At 32.6% G+C, this 20,917-nt stretch overlaps 2 protein-coding genes across 2 annotated transcripts; both read left to right on the forward strand.

The window, feature by feature from the left end:
• The first annotated feature begins 8,712 nt into the window (after positions 1 to 8,712).
• On the forward strand, positions 8,713 to 10,410 carry LOC110614541 (UDP-glycosyltransferase 74F2). The gene is made up of 2 exons (XM_021756101.2): positions 8,713 to 9,458; positions 9,524 to 10,410. The coding sequence occupies exons 1-2, from the start codon at positions 8,814 to 8,816 to the stop codon at positions 10,247 to 10,249; spliced, it is 1,371 nt and encodes a 456-aa protein (XP_021611793.1). The 5' UTR covers positions 8,713 to 8,813; the 3' UTR covers positions 10,250 to 10,410.
• Positions 10,411 to 18,498: 8,088 nt separating this feature from the next.
• Positions 18,499 to 20,089, forward strand: LOC110614446 (UDP-glycosyltransferase 74F2). The gene is made up of 2 exons (XM_021755980.2): positions 18,499 to 19,239; positions 19,305 to 20,089. Exons 1-2 carry the CDS (start codon positions 18,595 to 18,597, stop codon positions 20,028 to 20,030), a joined length of 1,371 nt encoding a protein of 456 aa, XP_021611672.1. The 5' UTR covers positions 18,499 to 18,594; the 3' UTR covers positions 20,031 to 20,089.
• Positions 20,090 to 20,917: the final 828 nt, after the last annotated feature.

Below are 20,917 nucleotides of genomic sequence, written 5' to 3' on the forward strand. Positions count from 1 at the left end.
TTAGTACTAGAGGTAGAGTTATTAGTATTCATAGAAATAGACTCCATGAAGATACTTTGAAAGCATTGATGTGCTCACGAAATTGGTTATGGTCGGAAATTGAAGGTAATTACAACAATAAGCTCTTATTTTTATTTTATTTTATTTTAATGTAAAGCTGATAAATGTTAATAATTTTTTCTATATTACTATGTAGCTGGTTGTTCAAATGAGAGTATATCTTGTTTATGAGATGTTGAGGATGATGTGAATTAAATCATGCATTTCACAATTTTAATATGTAAGTTTGATTTTTATTCTTTTTTTTTCCATTATTTTTTATGATAATGTATATTATTTTGTAACTGTGATATTCTAATTTTTATGTATTTGTTTTTTTGAAACTTTTCAAGCACAATTTGATATTGGAGATTGAAATGGCCAATTGAATATATTTTATGTTCAATCAATGTGGTTTAATGAATTTTTGGAACATTTCATTTGTTGAAAATTTTATGTTGGATAGATAATTAATTAATGGTTGTGTTATAATGAATTTGTAATATATTTATTTTATTTTAGTATATTTAAATTTTCTAATTCAGGTTTGTTATTTGGGTTATAATATCCAAATCTTTAAATTTTTTGTCACTGAATTGAATTAAAAAAAAATCGGGTTCGGTCCGGTTTAGGTATTATGTGGGTATTGTTAAACGGATTTGGAACGGATACGGATAATAAAATTAAAATACTAAACGAGTTTGGGACGGATTTGAAAATTTTATATATAATCAGATTTGAATTTAGGTACCCTCAATTTTGCACGTACGCTACCGTTTATATCTCTAGTCAAGTCCCTTAATAAGAAATTTAACTGCTCATGGTTAAAGATTCAAGAATAATTTTCATTAAAAAATTATTCAAAATCAATCTAAAAAATTATGAAAAATAAATAAAAAATAGAAAAAAAAAAATAAAAACTCTAAATGAATAGATCCTGCTTTTCAGCTCTCCAAATCTCCCTCTTTGATTTTCTTATAATATCTACAGAGTAGAGGTATGAGAAATCGGTTAAAAAATCTAAAACTCATATCTATACTCTTTGAGTCTCTCTAATTGGTTTTATCAGGATAAAATTGAAAATCTAAATTTTCTTGAAGAAACACAAGTTGAGATAAAAGATTTCACAAAAATATAAAGGAGAATCTAAAAATACAGAGCAATCTTAAGGAATATGGGGATGTCATATATTATAAATGGTTTCTTTTTGCACTATTTTGCCTCTTCATGGTGCAAAATACAGGGCAATCTTCTCCATAATAAATGTTATAAAATTATCCAAGTTTCTCTAAGAGTTCCTCATGTTTTTGTAGTTTATATCTTTATTGGTTTAACCAATAAAAAACAATAAAAATAGAGAAATCTACCAAATAAAAATTCAATATTAAAAATTCCACAATTTAATATATAAACATCACAAGAGAATTAATAAAATTGCATTAATGTTGTTATAAAAGTCAAAGCAAAATATCATTATATTTTATATATTTTTTCATGGCCACGTAATCTCTTTTACTATAATGAATTTATCTTTTAAAGAAAAGGTCTTCTCCTGTATGAAAAAGATACTTTTAATATCTTCCATATTGTTGCATAGGCTGACCAACACAGAAATTAAAATTTTCAAATAAAATATTTTTTTATTAAAATATACATCAAGTAATTATATAAAGCTAGTCTTACTTAATAGAAGATTATTTATATTCATGTAAATAATTTTATATTTAAATGATTATACTTACATTAAATTAGCTTAGAACTATATTTAAAATACATCAAATAACGACAATAATTTTAAAAAGTAATAAATAAATATAACAATAATAATATTACTCAAAGATAAAAGGTTTAGAATAGTTGGAATACATGGATTAAGGTATGAAAATTCTGCACTGTCCTTAGAGAAGATTTGCCCCTCCTATATGAAGTTTTATGGCTACAACTCCAAGATATATAACGATCCTTTAGATCTATTAACTTTCGATCTTTACTACTCGAAAATACTTTGAAAGGTTTATTTAAAAAATGGTTGAAAAGAGAAATAAAAAAAAATAAAAGTTTAAAGCAATTCTTGTAATTTTCTTAATAACTATTTAATAGTTAAGAGAGAGATTATATTTAAATTATATGAATAATTTAATTTATAAAAATAGTTAGGTAGCATTAAATATAAAAATGATGAAATAGAGTGTTTATACAAATACAAGGAACTAAATTTTTATTAAATTTAGAATAACTCTCTAACAACTATTTTATTTATACTTTTATTTATTTATAATTTTTTGTTACATATTTTTTAATAATTTATAAAATTAATATTTGAATTTATTAAATAGTATCCTATAATTTTAATAATATAAATTATAAGATTATGTTGAAACTATATAAGATATAAAATATACTACTTAAATTATATAATATGACTATAATATTTCTAAAATTATTTAAAAAACATATATATAACATCGGTTTTTCGGTACGGTTCCGGTTTCGGTTTCGGTTCGTTATGCTTCGGTATGATTTTTGATAAGAAACCAGAAACAGAATCAAATAAATAAATAAGTTTGGTTCGATATAGTTCAGTTCGGTGTGGTTCGGTTCAGTTTTTTTTCGATTCTAGTATAGTTTGGTACGGTTTGAAACTTTCAAAAACCATGAGTAGTTTTAGTCTCATCAGAATCAGATATTCAATTTGCTATTACTATATCCCTCTAACACATTTGAAAATCTAGAATAATATATATTATCATTTATTGTGGCTTTAAGATATTTAAAAATTTTAGCTATTGCATTCCATTATTCAAAACTATTACTAGTTGTATTTGTATGCCTACTTAATTTACTTACAACAGAAGCTATATCAAGTCTAGTCAATTTGAGAGGTATATTAAAAACCATATAATTTGAGAATACTTATGTTGAAAAATTGCTACCTCCCATATTCAATTACATTTGAATAGTAGGATCATATGGAGTTGACGCTGGATTAATATTATTATAATTAAATTTTTCTAAAAGTTTCTCAACATAATAGGATTGTGTTAGAGTAATTCTATTGTTATTTTTATTTAGCTTTATCTCATATATGACAATTACTTCACCCATATCTTTTATATTAAAATTTTTATATAAAAAGGATTTTATTTTCTTAATCACATTTAAATCTCTTTCAAAAATAAGAATATCATCAACATAAAGACAGAACACTATATATGTATCATCATATTGTTTGTAATAAACACATTTATTAACATCATTAACGATAAAGCTATCTCTAAATATCATTCTATCAAACTTTTCATACCATAAAGTGATTTGACTAGCTTATACACTTTTTTTTTGTTGTTCAAGAGCTATAAATCCTTCATATTGTTCATATATTTTTTTTTTCTAAGTTCATCTTGATCTTCTCATCATTATGATCATGATTTGAGCTTTCACCTACAATTCTAATTACTTTTTCTTTCAAAGAAAATATATGTTCATAAAATATAAAGCTCCATTTTCACCTTATTATATTGACACTATCGAAGAAGACCCAACTAGACACTCATCTCCTTCTACTAGACCCACGCCCCCTATTATCTCGCCTCCATCCTCCATTAAAATCTGTAACCTAACCTCAACCTCACATCTCCTTGCCACTAGTTTCTTCACCAAAGCTCACCAACCACCAGCTGTTCCTTTTGCAGACTACATTTGGTAGATTTTCAATTTTGCTTTCCTCCGTTGACAAATACCTAGCCTTTAACGACCCACTAGAACTTTCTTAATTGTTTCAAGACTCCATTTTCCTAATCGATTTGAGCTTTTTGCTTGGGTTATCACCATTTTGGATCTCAGAGTATTCCCTTCGGAGTCTAGTGATTGTAAACTCAATTCAAACTTTCAATTTTGTGTTGATAATGTTCTTTATCGGCCATAATTTCATCCTTCACAAGTATACTTTCAATCAAATTCTATAATGGAGAAATCTTTGAGACTAGACAAAGGATCACTATCTATTCTTAGTAGAATTATTTGTTAACAGTTTGATTTTCTTGAAAACTTATTTGGAAATAGAAGTGTTGAAAACAAGCAAAGCCGTAGTGAAGGAAGAAATAGAAACCATTTTCATAGAATGCAATGATCTTCCACTTGAATGGCCAAGTAGAGGTCGACTTCAATCTCGGGGTCGTAGGAGACTTAGAAGAGTCCAGAGTCCTGCCTTGAGCAGAGGCCTTAGAGGTCACCGAGCAAGAACCCTTGGACGTGGGCACCAGCGCCAGGAAAGAAGCAGGGGCAGCAGTCTGGCCAACCACGAGGGGGGGGGGAGAGGGAGATGGCGTGAAAAACCTCTCGGGTCACGTCAGCCACTATCGACCAGCCCGAAAGGCTCAAAGGTGACCTTCATGTTCTCCTGGGACATTGTGAAGTTCTTGGGGGGCTTAATCTTCTCCATCGGTGCAGAAGAAGCTGGAAAAACAAAAATAACCAAAGTGAAAACAAACACAAGGAAAAGGCAGAAGACAAAAGAGAAAAATAAAATATCGATAAGCAAATACCAGCTTCCTAGCAGTCATAAAGACTGGACACGAATATGCACTTCTCAACATCATACTTCCGCGAGACAGAGGTCAGTCGGAGAAGGCTGATCTGGTCCACCAGGGGCAACCGAGGAAGGTCGTTACAACCAGGGGGGACATCCCTCCAGGAGAGATTCACATCCCAGGTTATCCCAGAGCCTTTCTTCAACTCTACCACTACAAAACCTTCAACCCAACCCTTAATGAAGTCCTTGTACCCCGAGAAGTTAGACAACTCTCCTCGGGGAGCAAAATAATAAAACCCCTACTTAGCTTGAACTAGGTGAAAAAAGGTAAAAAAATAAAATAGCAGAAGGGGCAAAGCCTCAGCATGAGCTAATGGATTCAAATGAACACATGAAAAGAATGGAGTTTGGTGAGAATATACGAGGAGTTACTCCGAAATAACTTAAAACCTCGATGACGAAAGGAGAAAAAGGGAAGGTCAAACCAAAATCGCATTGCTTGACAAAGAAGACGAAGTTGCGATCTCGCTGGGAGTCAATCAAACCCGGCGGCCGAGGAACAAGAAGAACGATCCTCTCATTGCGAAGAGGAGCCCTAATGCGGTAAATGAAGGTATCTAGGTAATTGTGAGAAAAGAAGTTGGTAAGGGAGGCAGAGGTAATGATGGACCTCAAATTCGCGACATCTGGGATTTTAGGGGCAGCCATTAGGGAGCAGAAGACATATCTCAAAGAAATTTGCAGAAGATGAGAAAGACGGAGTACAGAAAACAGAGCAAGAAAAAGAGTCTAGAGAGAAATGGAGAGTTTGAATTTGAAAAGAATAAAGGTAAAGAAAGGATGTTTTTTATAGAAGTCTCACTAGGGCCGCGCGGTCATAATGGAGACTTAGGGATTTATCCCCTCATTACTCATTGAATAACTATCGAGGAGATAAATGGGAACTTGATGACTGTTGGACTTCTGACACCCAGGCTGAGGCCGAGCCCTGGAGAAGAAAATAGGCCTAAAGCGCAATAGACCCCACTGAGCAGACCCACCCAACTTTGCGCCATCCAACCTATGACTAAAGCAAGCCGGATTGACACTATGCTTGGGTCTACCAGAGGGGAGTCTAGCTCGGTGACATGACAGGAGGTAGGAGAGTAGGCCCAGCTATCTCGCAGCCCTAACAGTATGCGCGCCGGAGGGAAATTAAATGGTCGTCTGACAGAGATGAATATACTGGTACATCCGTACATACGGGTCTGCGTGAGAGAGACAGGTGACATTGTACCAGGGTGGCGGTTATACGTCACTAGAGGACAAAGAAAAAATGGATAAAGAGGGAGAGACGTGATCTTCCCAAACTAAACTTAAACACACTCTGTAAACTCTATTTTCTAGATCTCAGAGCATTATAATAATAATAATAATAATAATAATAATAATAATAATAATAATAATAATAATAATAATAATAATAATAATAATAATATTATTATTATTATTATTATTATTATTATTATTATTATTATTATTATTATTATTATTATTATTATTATTATTATTATTATTTTGCTTGACTGCATCGGTCGCTCAATTTTTCATGTGAATATAACAATTTTTCTTGTAATTTGATTTGAAGAGTTTAATACTCTTAAAAACTGAAATTGACATCAAAGAAATGTTGGGTTTTGAAAATTTCAATTACATAAAGGAAAAATATTAATCTTTTATATTTTTAGAAAAAAAAATAATTATATAATAGTCTCATCAAGATATAAAAGACATGTATTAAAATATTTTCTGTTCATGAGTTGAGAAGATATATGAGGATTTCTATTTATAAATTTCTCAATCGGATATGGACCGGTGATGGATCTACGGTGAAATAGTTGTTAGCAGCTAGTTACTAGAGAAGGAACCTATGTTCTTTCTTCTTTTAGGCACTAAATCTGATTCTCGAGTGTTTCAGCATTAGTTCGAGTCCCGTTCTTATTGGTAACCGGTTGCAGTCATTCCTTTCTTCTTTGCAGAAGTCATTAGCGAGAGAGAAATTTCTATCCTTTGTTTGAGATTAGCCTGGATTGCAGTGGCTTACGACTTTGGAAAGGTTGGTTTGTGAATGATCTGTGTTCTGCCCTTTTTGTGTTTTTGTTGTCTAGGCTGTCTTCCCTTGAGCTTGTCTTGATTTGGGCACACACTGGAATAGTGTGGTAACTCAGTTTGTATATTAATGGAATCCCTTGATTAAAAGAAAATTAAACTATATTAAAAGAAGCTGCCATATCATTCCAATCTATACCTACTTGCAATGGCAGATATCATATTTGATGCAATCAATAAATTTGTAATAATTTAATTTATTTAACTTTATTTTGTTAATAAAATTCTCCTCTTATAAATATAAATATATATTTATATTTTTATATTAATAAAATTAACCAATTAAATATCTAAACTAAAATTATAACTTATTAATCGCATAAATTTAATAATAGAAATTAGTTTTATTATTGAAGATTTATTAAAAAAAATAAAAATTGATTACACATGCATTCATTTTTATTTTTAGTTATTATGAGTTTATAAATTCAAATACTCAATAAATTATAATTTTTATTCTGGTCTATAATAATATAGGAGAATAAATACACATTTAGGCAATGTCAACTACTTTTCACCAACCAATAGGTTCAGGTGATAAACGTGTCATCTATCACCTCCATATTTTAAATTCTATCCTAAAATGATAAGATAATTGTAAGAAAAAAAAAAAAAAAAGAATGATATAAACCCTTGACAAATTATTGCTTAATCATTTATTGAATCAATGGATTGCACTATTCCATATATTTCTACAATGAAAACATTTTTTACAAATTTATTAACCCTTCATCTTTATATATTTCTACAATAAAAACATTTAATATAATTTCTCAATCCCATAATTATCTTTAGAGTTAATAGAATAAAAAGTCATATATCATTTATTTTATTACGATTACATTTTATATTTTTTTATTAATTAAAAACTAACTTTTAAAATTTTATAATTATACCTGTAATTCGTTAGTTATTTGTGATGTTAAAATAAATTTTAGAGTAAAATCGATAATAATTTAAAATTTTAGAGTATATTTATAATAAAATTAAAAATATATAACTTTTTTTATAATTATTTATTTTATTAATAATTTTTTAAAAAAATTGTAAGGGTGGAGATTAAATTTATAATTTCAAATGAATTACATATTTTTTTAACTATTTAACTAAGTTAAGGTAAATAATTAAATATTTAATTTATATATTATTAATTTTTTTAAAATTTACTGTAAATATTAATATAATTTTTAAAAAATAGTAAATTAGCACGTATAAGTTAAAAGAATAATTTAAAAAAATATCTTAAAATATTATTTTTTTATTTTTAATATTTTTAAATTAAATCATATTAAATATTATTTTAAATTATTTTTTAATATTTTATAACTAATATATTTAATAAGATTATTTTTTTAAGGATAGTTTTAAAGTAATATTACACTTATAGACTTAGTCTGATGGTAAGAGTATCTGAATTATTCTGAGAAATATATTTAATAGTGAAAAAAAGAAGTTGGATAATTTTACAAGTCTAATTATATAAAATAATGGTAGGCACATTTATCTAGATATTAAAAACAAGTAGAGTTTAATTGATAAAACATAAAAGCATAGAATAAAATTATAATAAAAATAAAATATAAAATTTTTTTTGCAATTAATTTTAAATTTTATTAATATAATATGGTGTGGTGACATAATGAAAGATATGTAATTCACAAATATGATTAAAATAATTTTAAAAAATTATGTTTTAATTAATAAAAAAATATAGAATATAATTAGGAAATTTTTTTTTACTATTAACTCTTATCTTTGAACAAAATAACTATTTTTATAATTTATTAAGACTTATCTTATTATTTTCTTTCTTTTTTCTATCTTTTTTAATTATCTCTTTCAAGTACATAAATCGTAATTTAGTCAAAATAATTTAGTTGCTTAATTATTTTTAGATAAAATTAGGGGATGGTGTAAAATCACCACTCTTAGCATGTAACTACACCATTCCATCATACCATAGTTATCCAAAGATGGAGCTCTAAATTTTCATGTCCTGTTTTTCCATCCACTTATTTATTTGTCCAATTCAGAGGGAGCTGATGTAAGCTCAAGTCCTTCATTCACAAAAACATAAAGAAAATAGAGAGTTTCAATGGAAACTGCTTCTAAGCCCCATGTCCTTCTAGTTCCTTACCCTGGCCAAGGCCATGTCAATCCCATGATACAATTCGCCAGGCGCTTGGTTTCCAAAGGTCTTAAAGCCACCCTTGTTACTTCCATTTTCATCGCCAAATCCATGAAACTTGGCTCCTCTGTCGGCCCTGTGCAGCTTGATGTAATCTCCGACGGCTATGATAACGGTGGCTTTCCAAAAGCTGACTCTGTCGACACCTATCTTGAGCGGCTGAAGGTTGCCGGTTCAAGAACCCTGTCGGAGCTCATCTTGAAGTATCAAAACACCTCGAACCCTATTCACTGTGTGATATATGAACCTTTCTTGCCATGGGCCTTGGACGTCGCCAAGGAATTTGGGTTGCTGGGGGCTGCGTTTTTCACTCAGCCATGTGCAGTTGATTATATTTACTATAACATTCAGCATAAGTTACTTACGCTACCAATTTCTTCAACCCCAGTTTCAATTCCGGGATTGCCTTTGCTTGAGTTTAGAGACCTGCCATCGTTCGTTCGTTTGCCAGATTCATATCCTGCTTACTTTGAGATGCTCATAAATCAGTTCTCTAACGCTGATAAAGCTGATTTTATCCTCATCAACACTTTCTATGAGCTAGAGCCTGAGGTAATCAAGTAAGTTCATAGTTTTAACCTTATCCTTTTGTCCTAAACTAACTTTAAAATCAACAGGCAGTGGAAACAATGTCAAAAGTTTGTCCTGTGTTGACAGTTGGACCGACAGTTCCATCAATTTACTTAGACAAGAGGATTGAAGATGACGATGATTATGGTGTCGACCTCTTTCCATTAGATGCCTCTATCTCAAGCAATTGGCTCAGCACTAAGCCAGAAAGATCAGTGGTGTATGTGTCCTTCGGCAGTCTCTCTGGCTTAAGTGAGGAGCAAATGGAGGAAATTTTGTGGGGTTTAAAGAAAAGCAATTTTTATTTCTTGTGGGTAATTAGGGCTACTGAGGAAACGAAACTCCCCAAGACATTCATGGAAGAATTGGGAGATAAGGGCCTTGTAGTGAACTGGAGTTGTCAAGTAAAGCTGCTAACCAACAAAGCTGTGGGATGCTTTTTGACCCATTGTGGTTGGAACTCAACAATTGAGGCAATAAGCTTGGGTGTGCCTATGGTGGCTATGCCATTATGGACCGACCAACCGGCGAATGCCAAACTTGTAGAGGATGTTTGGAAGGTGGGAATTAGAGTTAAGGTTGATGAGGAAAAAGGGATTGTGACAAGAGATGAGATTGAGTTATGTGTAAGAGAAATAATGGAGGGTGAAAGAGGGAAAGAGGTGAAGAAGAATGTTGAGAAATGGAGTGAGTTGGCCATTGAGGCTATTAGTGAAGCTGGGACTTCAGACAAGGACATTGATGAATTTGTGTCAAAATTGGTAAAGACTTGAATTAAGAGTACTTGGTGTTTCATTAGGTTACATTAATATGCACTTTGGATTTGTTAAGTTAATTTCTTGTGCAATGTATGAATGATGGAATTGGTACTCTGATGCAATTAAGAGTTGATTATGAATTCAAAATATAAATCATGAGTTTTTCCATATAAAAATTATATGAATTCACAGTGCCTGTATTTTAGGTGAATACTAAACTAGTCTAGATTAAGTTTTTTTTTTTAATTTCTTAATTTAAATTTTATATTTTTTCAATTAATATTATTATAAATTTAAGCATAAATATTTTAATTATATACAAATAAGTAACTACAATTTTACAAGTTGAACCTAGCTAATTAATATGCTTATTTACACACAAGTTATTACATTTTTATAAACTATCTTTAAATTGTTTAATCTATATAATTTTATAAATTAATTCCTATATATTGTAATTATTTATGAATAAAATATAATATTTTATAAATCAATCTCTAAATATTTAATTATCTATATATAATACCTATAATTTTATAAATTATTTTATATGTGATAATTATTTACAAACAAAATCTTATATTTTATAAATTGATTCCTAAACGGTATAATTAAGACTAAACACTCAGATCAGTTTGATTTAATTCAATTCGATTAAAAATTGATAATGTAACACTAGACGACATTATTTCTCTCTATCACAAAAATCAAATCCTAATAGATTATTTCATTTCCGATAACAATAACGTATCACAAACTTCCTAATTAATAAAATTTAAATCTTAGGTTTCAATAAGCAATTTCAACAATAATCAAATTCAGAATTAACATCTCAAAAACTGAGAAGGAAGCTTCACAGAAAGGGCTCCCCAAACGAATGAGTGAAGATCTCTAGATTTGGGATCGACACCTGGATCTATTACCTCTTGGGATGATATGGTCAGAACCTTTTTGAACAAATACTTCCCAACTCATAAATCAATTGGCATAATAAGAGAAATTACAAGCATAAAGCAAAAACCATCTGAGGACCTATATGATTATTGGGAAAGGTTTGAAAGACTTTGCACAGAATGCCCTCAACATGACATGTCAGACAAGGCCCTTATACAATTCTTCTATGGAGGATTATCTCCCTCAGAAAAAAAATTCATTTATGTAACCTGTGGAGGCTCCATTGAAGACAAAACACCTAGACAAATGAGAGAATTAATCTCCACTCTTGCAGCCTCATCTAGGCAATATGAAGAAGAGAGGCAACTACAAAGGGCCAATGAGGTAAATTTTCCTACTATGTCTGAACTAACATCTGTTATAAAAAATGCTGTGGTGGATGTGGTACAACAGATTCAAGCACCCCAGCCGCCTAGGCCATGTGGGATTTGTTTATGTGTGGGACACCCAACTGATCAATGTCCCACACTCCAAGAAGACCATCATCAAGCCAACGCCATTGGGAGGTACAACAACCAGCCTAGATATGATCCATACTCCAACACCTATAACCCAGGTTGGAGAGACCATCCCAATTTCAGCTATGGAAAGGGCAACACTGATCAGAATCACCAAGGTTACCAAAGAAGCCAAGTCCAACCAGCACCTCCAATGGACAATAACACTATGAATGAGGTAGTGAAGACCTTGCAAATGATACAACAACAGATGGGACAGATGGCCACCTCCATAAACAGATTGGAAGCTCAAGGAAAGTTGCCTTCCCAAACTGAGGCAAATCCCAAACAAAATGTAAGTGCCATTATTTTGAGAAGTGGGAAAGAGCTTCAAGATGCAAAATTTGAGGAGGAAAAGCAAGTTGAACCAAAGCATACATCATCTGAGACACCCTCTGCACAACATCCAAGGCAATCTGAAGCCTCTTCATCGCATTCTGCACCACCTCCTTTTCCAAAAAGATTTGAAAGAACTCAAAAAGAAAAAGAAGAAAAGGAGATCCTTGAGACCTTCAGAAAAGTGAAAATCAACATACCACTGCTAGATGCTGTCAAGCAGATTCCAAGGTACGCAAAATTTCTAAAAGAGTTGTGCACCAATAGAAGAAAGCTAGCTGAAAGAGAGAAAGTAAGTGTAGGTGAGGTAGTTACTGCTGTTATTAAAAGAGAACTCCCTACTAAATGCAAGGACAAAGGTATGTTTGCTATCTCTTGCAAAATTGGGAATGTTGGTATCAAGAAAGCCATGTGTGATCTTGGTGCATCTATTAATGTCATGCCTCTCTCCATCTATAAATCTCTCAATGCATGTGCACTAAAAGAAATAAGAGTTGTGATACAATTGGCTGATAGATCTGTGGTACACCCCATAGGTGTTCTAGAAGATGTGTTAGTCCAAGTAGATGAACTTGTCTTTCCTGCTGATTTCTATGTGATTGATACTAAGGAAGATAGTTGCAATACTAGTTCTGATATTCTTCTTGGACGCCCCTTCTTGAGTACTGCTAGAACTAAAATTGATGTGCATGATGGTACTCTTACCATGGAGTTTGAAGGGGAAGAAATTAAGTACAATGTTTATGATGCTATGAAATACCCACATGACATGACCCATGTTTATGGTCTTGATATTATTGACTGCTTGAGTCAAGATGTGTTTAATGAGAATCGAGATTGTGTTTTAAATGATGATCTTTGCAGGATTGAAAACCTGAAACTAAAAGAAACAATCTGCAGCATTCAGCAAGTTGAGATCGAGCAGACAGAAGACATTCGGCCGCGAACATAGCCCACTTTCGGCCGCTGAACCCTACTACTCCTCAGGAACCAGATTCTGTCGCACCACTTTAGGGAAACATTGCGCAGAGAGAAGACATTCTTCGGCCGCCGAACCCCACTGACTTGCGGAAGCCGAATCCATCGCCAAAGCTCACTCCGCAAACTGAAGCAATTCGGCCGCCGAACTCAGACACTTTTCGGCCGCCGAACCTCTCCCAGCAGCCTTCATCACAAGCAAGCTCTTTCGCCCCACATTCCTTGCAGACAAGCTCAGAACAACACCTTCCTGAATCTGAAGAAACCAAGGAAGACCTCCTTGAACAAATCTTCCTTGCTCAATCTGATGAGCCATGGTACGCCGATATGGTAAACTACTTGGCCACAGGTAACTTACCTTCTGACATGCCCAAGCACACTAAAGATAAAATAAAAAAGGATGCCAAATACTATGTTTGGGATGAACCATATTTGTGAAAACATTGTGCTGACCAAATGATAAGGAGATGCATCCCTGATCAAGAAATAGCCTCTGTACTTACTTTTTGTCATTCATATAGTTGTGGAGGACACTTTGGTCCAAGGAAAAATGCTCACAAGATACTTGAAAGTGGCCTATTCTGGCCCACCATGTTTCGAGATGCTTTTCTATTTTGCAGGACATGTGTCAGGTGTCAACAGACCGAAAATCTGAGCAAAATAAATCAAATGCCACAAAACCCCATCATGGTCTGTGAGGTGTTTGATGTTTGGGGCATAGACTTCATGGAACCATTCCCACCATCCTTTGGATACACTTATATCATCCTTGCAGTGGATTATGTATCCAAATGGGTGGAGGCTAGAGCAACTAAGACTGATGATGCCAAGGCAGTGATAGACTTTGTGAAGACCAACATCTTTGCCAGACATGGAGTACCAAAAGCAATCATCAGTGATAGAGGGACCCATTTTTGCAATAGGGTAGTGGAAAGCCTTCTTAGAAAACACAATGTCATCCACAGAACATCCACAGCCTACCACCCTCAGACGAATGGACAAGCTGAAGTGTCCAACAGAGAAATCAAAGCCATCCTTGAAAAGACAGTTTCTCCCAACCGAAAGGATTGGAGCTTAAGATTAGAGGATGCCTTATGGGCCTACAGAACAGCCTACAAGACCCCCATAGGTATGTCCCCTTATAGACTTGTCTATGGGAAAGCTTGTCACCTACCAGTTGAGCTTGAGCACAAGGCATATTGGGCTGTAAAGAATTGCAACATGGACCTCAAAGAAGCCGGACACTATCGCAAGTTACAACTGCAAGAGCTTGAGGAAATAAGACGAGATGCATATAAGAACTCTTGGAACTACAAAACAAAGACCAAAGCCTCCCATGACAATCATCTTTCAAGAAAATAATTTGAGGTTGGTGATAAAGTCTTACTCTTTGACTCTCGTCTGAAACTGTTCCCAGGAAAGCTACGATCTAGGTGGATTGGACCATTCATTGTAGAACATGCATACCCACATGGAGCTGTAGACATCCAAAGCATTGAAACTGGAAAAATCTTCAAAGTGAATGGACATCGTCTGAAACCATACTTTGAAGGGTTCGCAGTACAAGTGGTGGAAGAAATTCCACTACAACATCCTTCTGCCTAGAGAATCATGCCATGCACACCACACCCCAGGGAAGTACTCAGTTTCTTTTGTTCTCTCCTCTCTTCTTCTCCTCTCCTCTTCTCTTTTCTTTTACATTGAGGACAATGCATAATTTAAGTGTGGGGGTGCATATAGCTTCTTTCTTCTTCTTCTCCCTTTTCCTTCTTCTTCTCCCCTTCTCTTATGCGATTTCATTGCAAAATTTTTTCTTTTTCCTTTCAGTCTTAAGTTAATTAGCCACAGTTAAATTTTAATTTGTTTATGCTTTCAATAAAACACACACAACCACAACCTTCTTCTTCTTCTTTTTGTTTTGCTCTACTCAAACTGATGAACTATGTTAGATGAGTTTTTCTTGCCATGACCCCATTAATGTGATAACTCTTTAAACTTATGTTGAATCAATTGCAGTGAGTTATATTCATGTTTGAGAATTGCCTTTTGAATTGAATCTTTGAGTTTGCCATGGTGAAAAATGTATTGATGACCCTCAATTGATTGAGAATAAATTGAAATTGTGTGAATGAACCTAATGTGACTTGCTTTAGCAATTGGTGTTGATTTGCCCAAATCATTGAGAGAAAGAAAATTCAGCAAAGGCAAAGCCCTCAAAAGCACAAAACAAGAAAACATTCCAATTGTCAAAAAGACTATGAAAAGAGCTAGTAGCCACTTGGAAAGGTGATCAACTGAGTAACTGGGGGTGGGTATCACAAATATGTACCTTCACGTCAAAAGGTTGGTGATCTTTTCAAGCAAAATCAAAGTGCAAAAAGCCTGAATAAAGTACTTCAAGGTAAGGGCAAGTCAATCCAAAAGCTAGAAAAAGTCTTAACATAATATGCATGTCTCTCTTGAGGAAAACAAATCCTAGCCATGGTAAGCAAAGGGAAACAAGGAAAAGAGGTAAGTAATCTTCATGCATATAATCTTCACTGCAATGATTCAAAATGAGTGTCTAGAGTATGAGCTTAAGTGGTAATAAGGATCTAGAGCAAAGGAAGCTTATTTGACTATGTTTACTTGCTTGAGGACAAGAAAAAGCTTAAGTGTGGGGGTATTTGATAGAGCATATTTTAGCCCATATTTTCATGATCTTACTGATGTTTATTTGCACCTATTCTACCTAATTTTGTGGTTTTAATCATGTTTTGCAAGTATTAGGTGTGAAGAAACAATTTGGAGAAAATGCTCTTAAAAGTGCCAAAAGAAGCCAAAACTAGAGAAGCAACCTTCGGAGGCAACTTTCGGAGGCCAAAAATCAGTCACCTTCGGCGGCAACCTTCGACGGCCGAAAGAGGACTCCAGAGACAAAAGTCGACCACCTTCGGCGGCACCTTTGGCCGCCGAACCTTGTGTCCAGAGCCGAAAGTCCAGCCTCCGAAACTCATTTTAGGCAGCCGAAAATCACTCTCAACACTCTCTTTCCTTATCCAAGAAGCCATATCCCAAGTTGCCATATTTGAGGAGCCAAACAAGGGAAGTATTTTGAGATCCAAATCTTCAAGATTCACATTCAAATATTGGATTTCAAGATCAAGCTTATTAAGGAAGCCAAATCCAAAGATCACATGTTTCCCACTTAGTATCATGCATATTCAAAATTCAAAAAGGAGGCTCCACCTTCCTTATTAGTGCATGGGCAATCTCTTGGACTTAATGTACAACATCTTGAGGATCTTGGACAGCTATGAAAAGACCAAAGTGCCCCCAATTGCTTTCTATCACATGTGACTCGTTTTTGCCTTCACTCATGCACAAACAAGGCACATGCAACACCAAGGACACTTTGGACAGCCTCTAAAAGTCTCCTGGACTTCCATGAAACCCTAGGCAGCCTCTCAAGACATATTTAAAGGCCTCAAGAAGACAAGAAGACAAATTTGGTTCCACCTCTTCTCCAAAAATTCGGCAAGGCTCCAAAGTCTCTCTCCACACTTTAGTTCTTCATCTTTTCTTTCTTCTTTTCTTTTATTTTCTGTTTTGGTTCAGCCATGAGTGGCTGAAACCCTCTCTCTAGTTGAAGTTTCGTTGAAACTAAGGTTGTTTAAAGGGTCGTGAGATCTGAACAGAAACTTTTTTCTTTGATTTTATTCAATATTCATGCAATTGTGCTTCATTCCAAAATTGCTTTGTTGTTTTGATCAAATTGGCCACTTGATTCTTAATTACAAAGTTAATTGATTGTTGGATTAGGATATTTGTTAGTCCGTAATTGCTGGGCAACCATCACAAAAACACATTTGTCTCATCCCCAATATTTAAATCTCACCCATGTTTTAAAAGCTCCCTACTAGCCATGGTGCTGTTCTATATCGACAAACTTATTTCCTTTTGCAAGCCTATTATAAGGAGTTCCTTGGAAAATACAGTTCCTTCAGAATTTGAGCCCACGTAGTTTGAGGGTTTGAAATAATGACCACTTACCTCTCTGATAAAAAAATAAAAATTAAAAATTAAAAAAAAACGCCATCCTTACTTTGTTAGACAAATAATATTAAATTTCTTAAATCCATTTTCCTTTTAGACTTGAAAATACAAGCTTTTCTCTAACTAACCCAATTATTTTTCCTTTCTTTATCCTGTCTTTTTCACTAGAGCTAAAATGTCAAACAATTGAGGTCAGAACAAAATGATTTTGGGTATTTGAAGATCACCGTGAAATAGCTTCCCAGGCTTGATGCAAGGCTAAACATAAAGAGTATTATTAGTAATGACAAGAGTAAAAGCATAAATTTTCAGACCTTTCATCGCTACATCTTTTAGCTTCTGCCATCATACATGATAGAACTTGAGTGACAAACAAAAGTATATACAGGAAGTATGGTGAGTGAATGACTATTTTGAATTTTTATTAATAAAATAAAAATTAAATTTATAATTTCAAATAATTATATACTTTTTTAATTATTTAACTAAATTAAGCTAAATAATTAAATATTTAATTTATATATTATTAATTTTTTTAAAATTCACTCTAAATATAATATAATTAAAAAAAATATAGATTGACAAGTATAAGTTAAAAGAATAATTTAACAAAAAAATATCCTGAAATATTATTTTTTTATTTTTAATATTTTTAAATCGAATATATTAAATATATTATTTTAAATTATTTTTTAATACTTCATAACTAATATATTTAATAAGATTATTTTCTTAACCATAGATTTAAAATAATGCTAAATAATAAATATATTAAACAGATTTTAAAAAAGTTAGTTCATAATGATTTTAGTTAAAATAAAATTAAAATAAATTATTATTATAAAATTATTAATAAAAATTAAAAACTAAATAATAATTTTTAAATATATTTGATAATAAAAAAAGGTAAATTGATAATTTTATAAATTTAATTATATAAATAACGATAGGTGCATTTATTTAAATATTAAAAAAATAAAATTTAATTGATAAAAAATAAAAAAATAAAAAAAAATATAATAAAAATAAAATATAAAATTTTCTTAATGATTAATTTTAAATTTTATTGATATAATATGGTGCAATAACGTGATGAGTAATGTGAGTCACGTTATATATATAATTAAAATAATTTTAAAAGATTATATTTTAATTAATAAAAAATATAAAAAATAATTATAACAAAATAAAAAAAAATTACTTTTTCTATTAACTCTTATCTTTAAAGAAAATAACTATTTTTATAATTTACTAAGACTTATCTTATTATTTCCTTTCTTTTTCTATTTTTTTAATTATCTCTTTCAAGTACATAAATCGTAATTTAGTCAAAATAATTTAGTTGCTTAATTATTTTTAGATAAAATTAGGGGATGGTGTAAAATCACCACTCTTAGCATGTAACTACACCATTCCATCATACCATAGTTATCCAAAGATGGAGCTGTAAATTTTCATGTCCTGTTTTTCCATCCACTTATTTATTTGTCCAATTCAGAGGGAGCTGATGTAAGCTCAAGTCCTTCATTCACAAAAACATAAAGAAAATAGAGAGTTTCAATGGAAACTGCTTCTAAGCCCCATGTCCTTCTAGTTCCTTACCCTGGCCAAGGCCATGTCAATCCCATGATACAATTCGCCAGGCGCTTGGTTTCCAAAGGTCTTAAAGCCACCCTTGTTACTTCCATTTTCATCGCCAAATCCATGAAACTTGGCTCCTCTGTCGGCCCTGTGCAGCTTGATGTAATCTCCGACGGCTATGATAACGGTGGCTTTCCAAAAGCTGACTCTGTCGACACCTATCTTGAGCGGCTGAAGGTTGCCGGTTCAAGAACCCTGTCGGAGCTCATCTTGAAGTATCAAAACACCTCGAACCCTATTCACTGTGTGATATATGAACCTTTCTTGCCATGGGCCTTGGACGTCGCCAAGGAATTTGGGTTGCTGGGGGCTGCGTTTTTCACTCAGCCATGTGCAGTTGATTATATTTACTATAACATTCAGCATAAGTTACTTACGCTACCAATTTCTTCAACCCCAGTTTCAATTCCGGGATTGCCTTTGCTTGAGTTTAGAGACCTGCCATCGTTCGTTCGTTTGCCAGATTCATATCCTGCTCACTTGGAGATGCTCATAAATCAGTTCTCTAACGCTGATAAAGCTGATTTTATCCTCATCAACACTTTCTATGAGCTAGAGCCTGAGGTAATCAAGTAAGTTCATAGTTTTAACCATATCCTTTTGTCCTAAACTAACTTTAAAATCAACAGGCAGTGGAGACGATGTCAAAAGTTTGTCCTGTGTTGGCAGTTGGACCGACAGTTCCATCAATTTACTTAGACAAGAGGATTGAAGATGACGATGATTATGGTGTGGACCTCTTTCCATTAGATGCCTCTATCTCAAGCAATTGGCTCAGCACTAAGCCGGAAAGATCAGTGGTGTATGTGTCCTTCGGCAGTTTCTCTGGCTTAAGTGAGGAGCAAATGGAGGAAATTTTGTGGGGTTTAAAGAAAAGCAATTTTTATTTCTTGTGGGTAATTAGGGCTACTGAGGAAGCAAAACTCCCCAATACATTCATGGAAGAATTGGGTGATAAGGGCCTTGTAGTGAACTGGAGTTGTCAAGTAAAGCTGCTAACCAACAAAGCTGTGGGATGCTTTTTGACCCACTGTGGTTGGAACTCAACAATTGAGGCAATAAGCTTGGGTGTGCCTATGGTGGCTATGCCGTTATGGAGCGACCAACCGGCGAATGCCAAACTTGTGGAGGATGTTTGGAAGGTGGGAATTAGAGTTAAGGTTGATGAGGAAAAAGGGATTGTGACAAGAGATGAGATTGAGTTATGTGTAAGAGAAATAATGGAGGGTGAAAGAGGGAAAGAGGTGAAGAAGAATGTTGAGAAATGGAGTGAGTTGGCCATTGAGGCTATTAGTGAAGCTGGGACTTCAGACAAGGACATTGATGAATTTGTGTCAAAATTGGTAAAGACTTGAATTAAGAGTACTTGGTGTTTCATTAGGTTACATTAATATGCATATTGGATTTGTTAAGTTAATTTCTTGTGCAATGTATGAATGATGGAATTGGTACTCTGACGCAATTAAGAGTTGATTATGAATTCAGAGTATAAATCATGAGTTTTTCCATATCAAAATTATATGAATTCACAGTACGTGTATTTTAGGTGAATACTAAACTAGTCTAGATTTTTTTTTTTTTAAATTTCTTAGTTTAAATTTTATATTTTTTCAATTAATATTATTATAAATTTAAGCATAAATATTTTAATTATATACAAATAAGGAACTACAATTTTACAAGTTGAACCTAGCTAATTAATATTCTTATTTACACATAAGTTATTACATTTTTATAAACTATCTTTAAATATTGTAATTGTTTAATCTATATAATTTTATAAATTAAGTCCTACGTATCATAATTATTTATAAATAAGATATAACATTTTATAAATTAATTTCTAAATATTTAATTATTTATATATAATACCTATAACTTTATAAATTACTTTATATGTGATAATTATTTACAAATAAAATCTTATAGTTTGTAAATTGATTCCTACCTTTTATAATTAAAACTAAACTCTCAAATCAGTTCGATTTAATTCAATTAATGAAAAATCAATAATACAATAATTATCTCCAAAAAAATCCTAATAGATTGTTTCATTTCCGGTAACAATAACGTATCACAAACTTCCTAATTAATAAAATGTAAATCTTAGGTTTCAATAAGCAATTTCAACAATAATCAAATTCAGAATTAACATCTCAAAAACTGAGAAGGAAGCTTCACAGAAGGGGCTCCCCAAAGATCTCTAGATTTGGGATCGACACATAGCTACATTGATGGATAT

Source organism: Manihot esculenta, chromosome 5 (genome assembly GCF_001659605.2).
Source record: "Manihot esculenta cultivar AM560-2 chromosome 5, M.esculenta_v8, whole genome shotgun sequence".
Lineage (NCBI taxonomy): Eukaryota > Viridiplantae > Streptophyta > Magnoliopsida > Malpighiales > Euphorbiaceae > Manihot > Manihot esculenta.

What these genes read in the sequence shown, in the direction of transcription:
- LOC110614541 (XM_021756101.2), top strand. Translation starts at nt 8,814, where the DNA reads ATGGAAACTGCTTCTAAGCCCCATGTCCTTCTAGTTCCTTACCCTGGC. An exon ending in TCTATGAGCTAGAGCCTGAG is followed by an intron (nt 9,459 to 9,523) that starts GTAATCAAGTAA and finishes TAAAATCAACAG; the next exon opens with GCAGTGGAAACAATGTCAAA.
- LOC110614446 (XM_021755980.2), top strand. Translation starts at nt 18,595, where the DNA reads ATGGAAACTGCTTCTAAGCCCCATGTCCTTCTAGTTCCTTACCCTGGC. An exon ending in TCTATGAGCTAGAGCCTGAG is followed by an intron (nt 19,240 to 19,304) that starts GTAATCAAGTAA and finishes TAAAATCAACAG; the next exon opens with GCAGTGGAGACGATGTCAAA.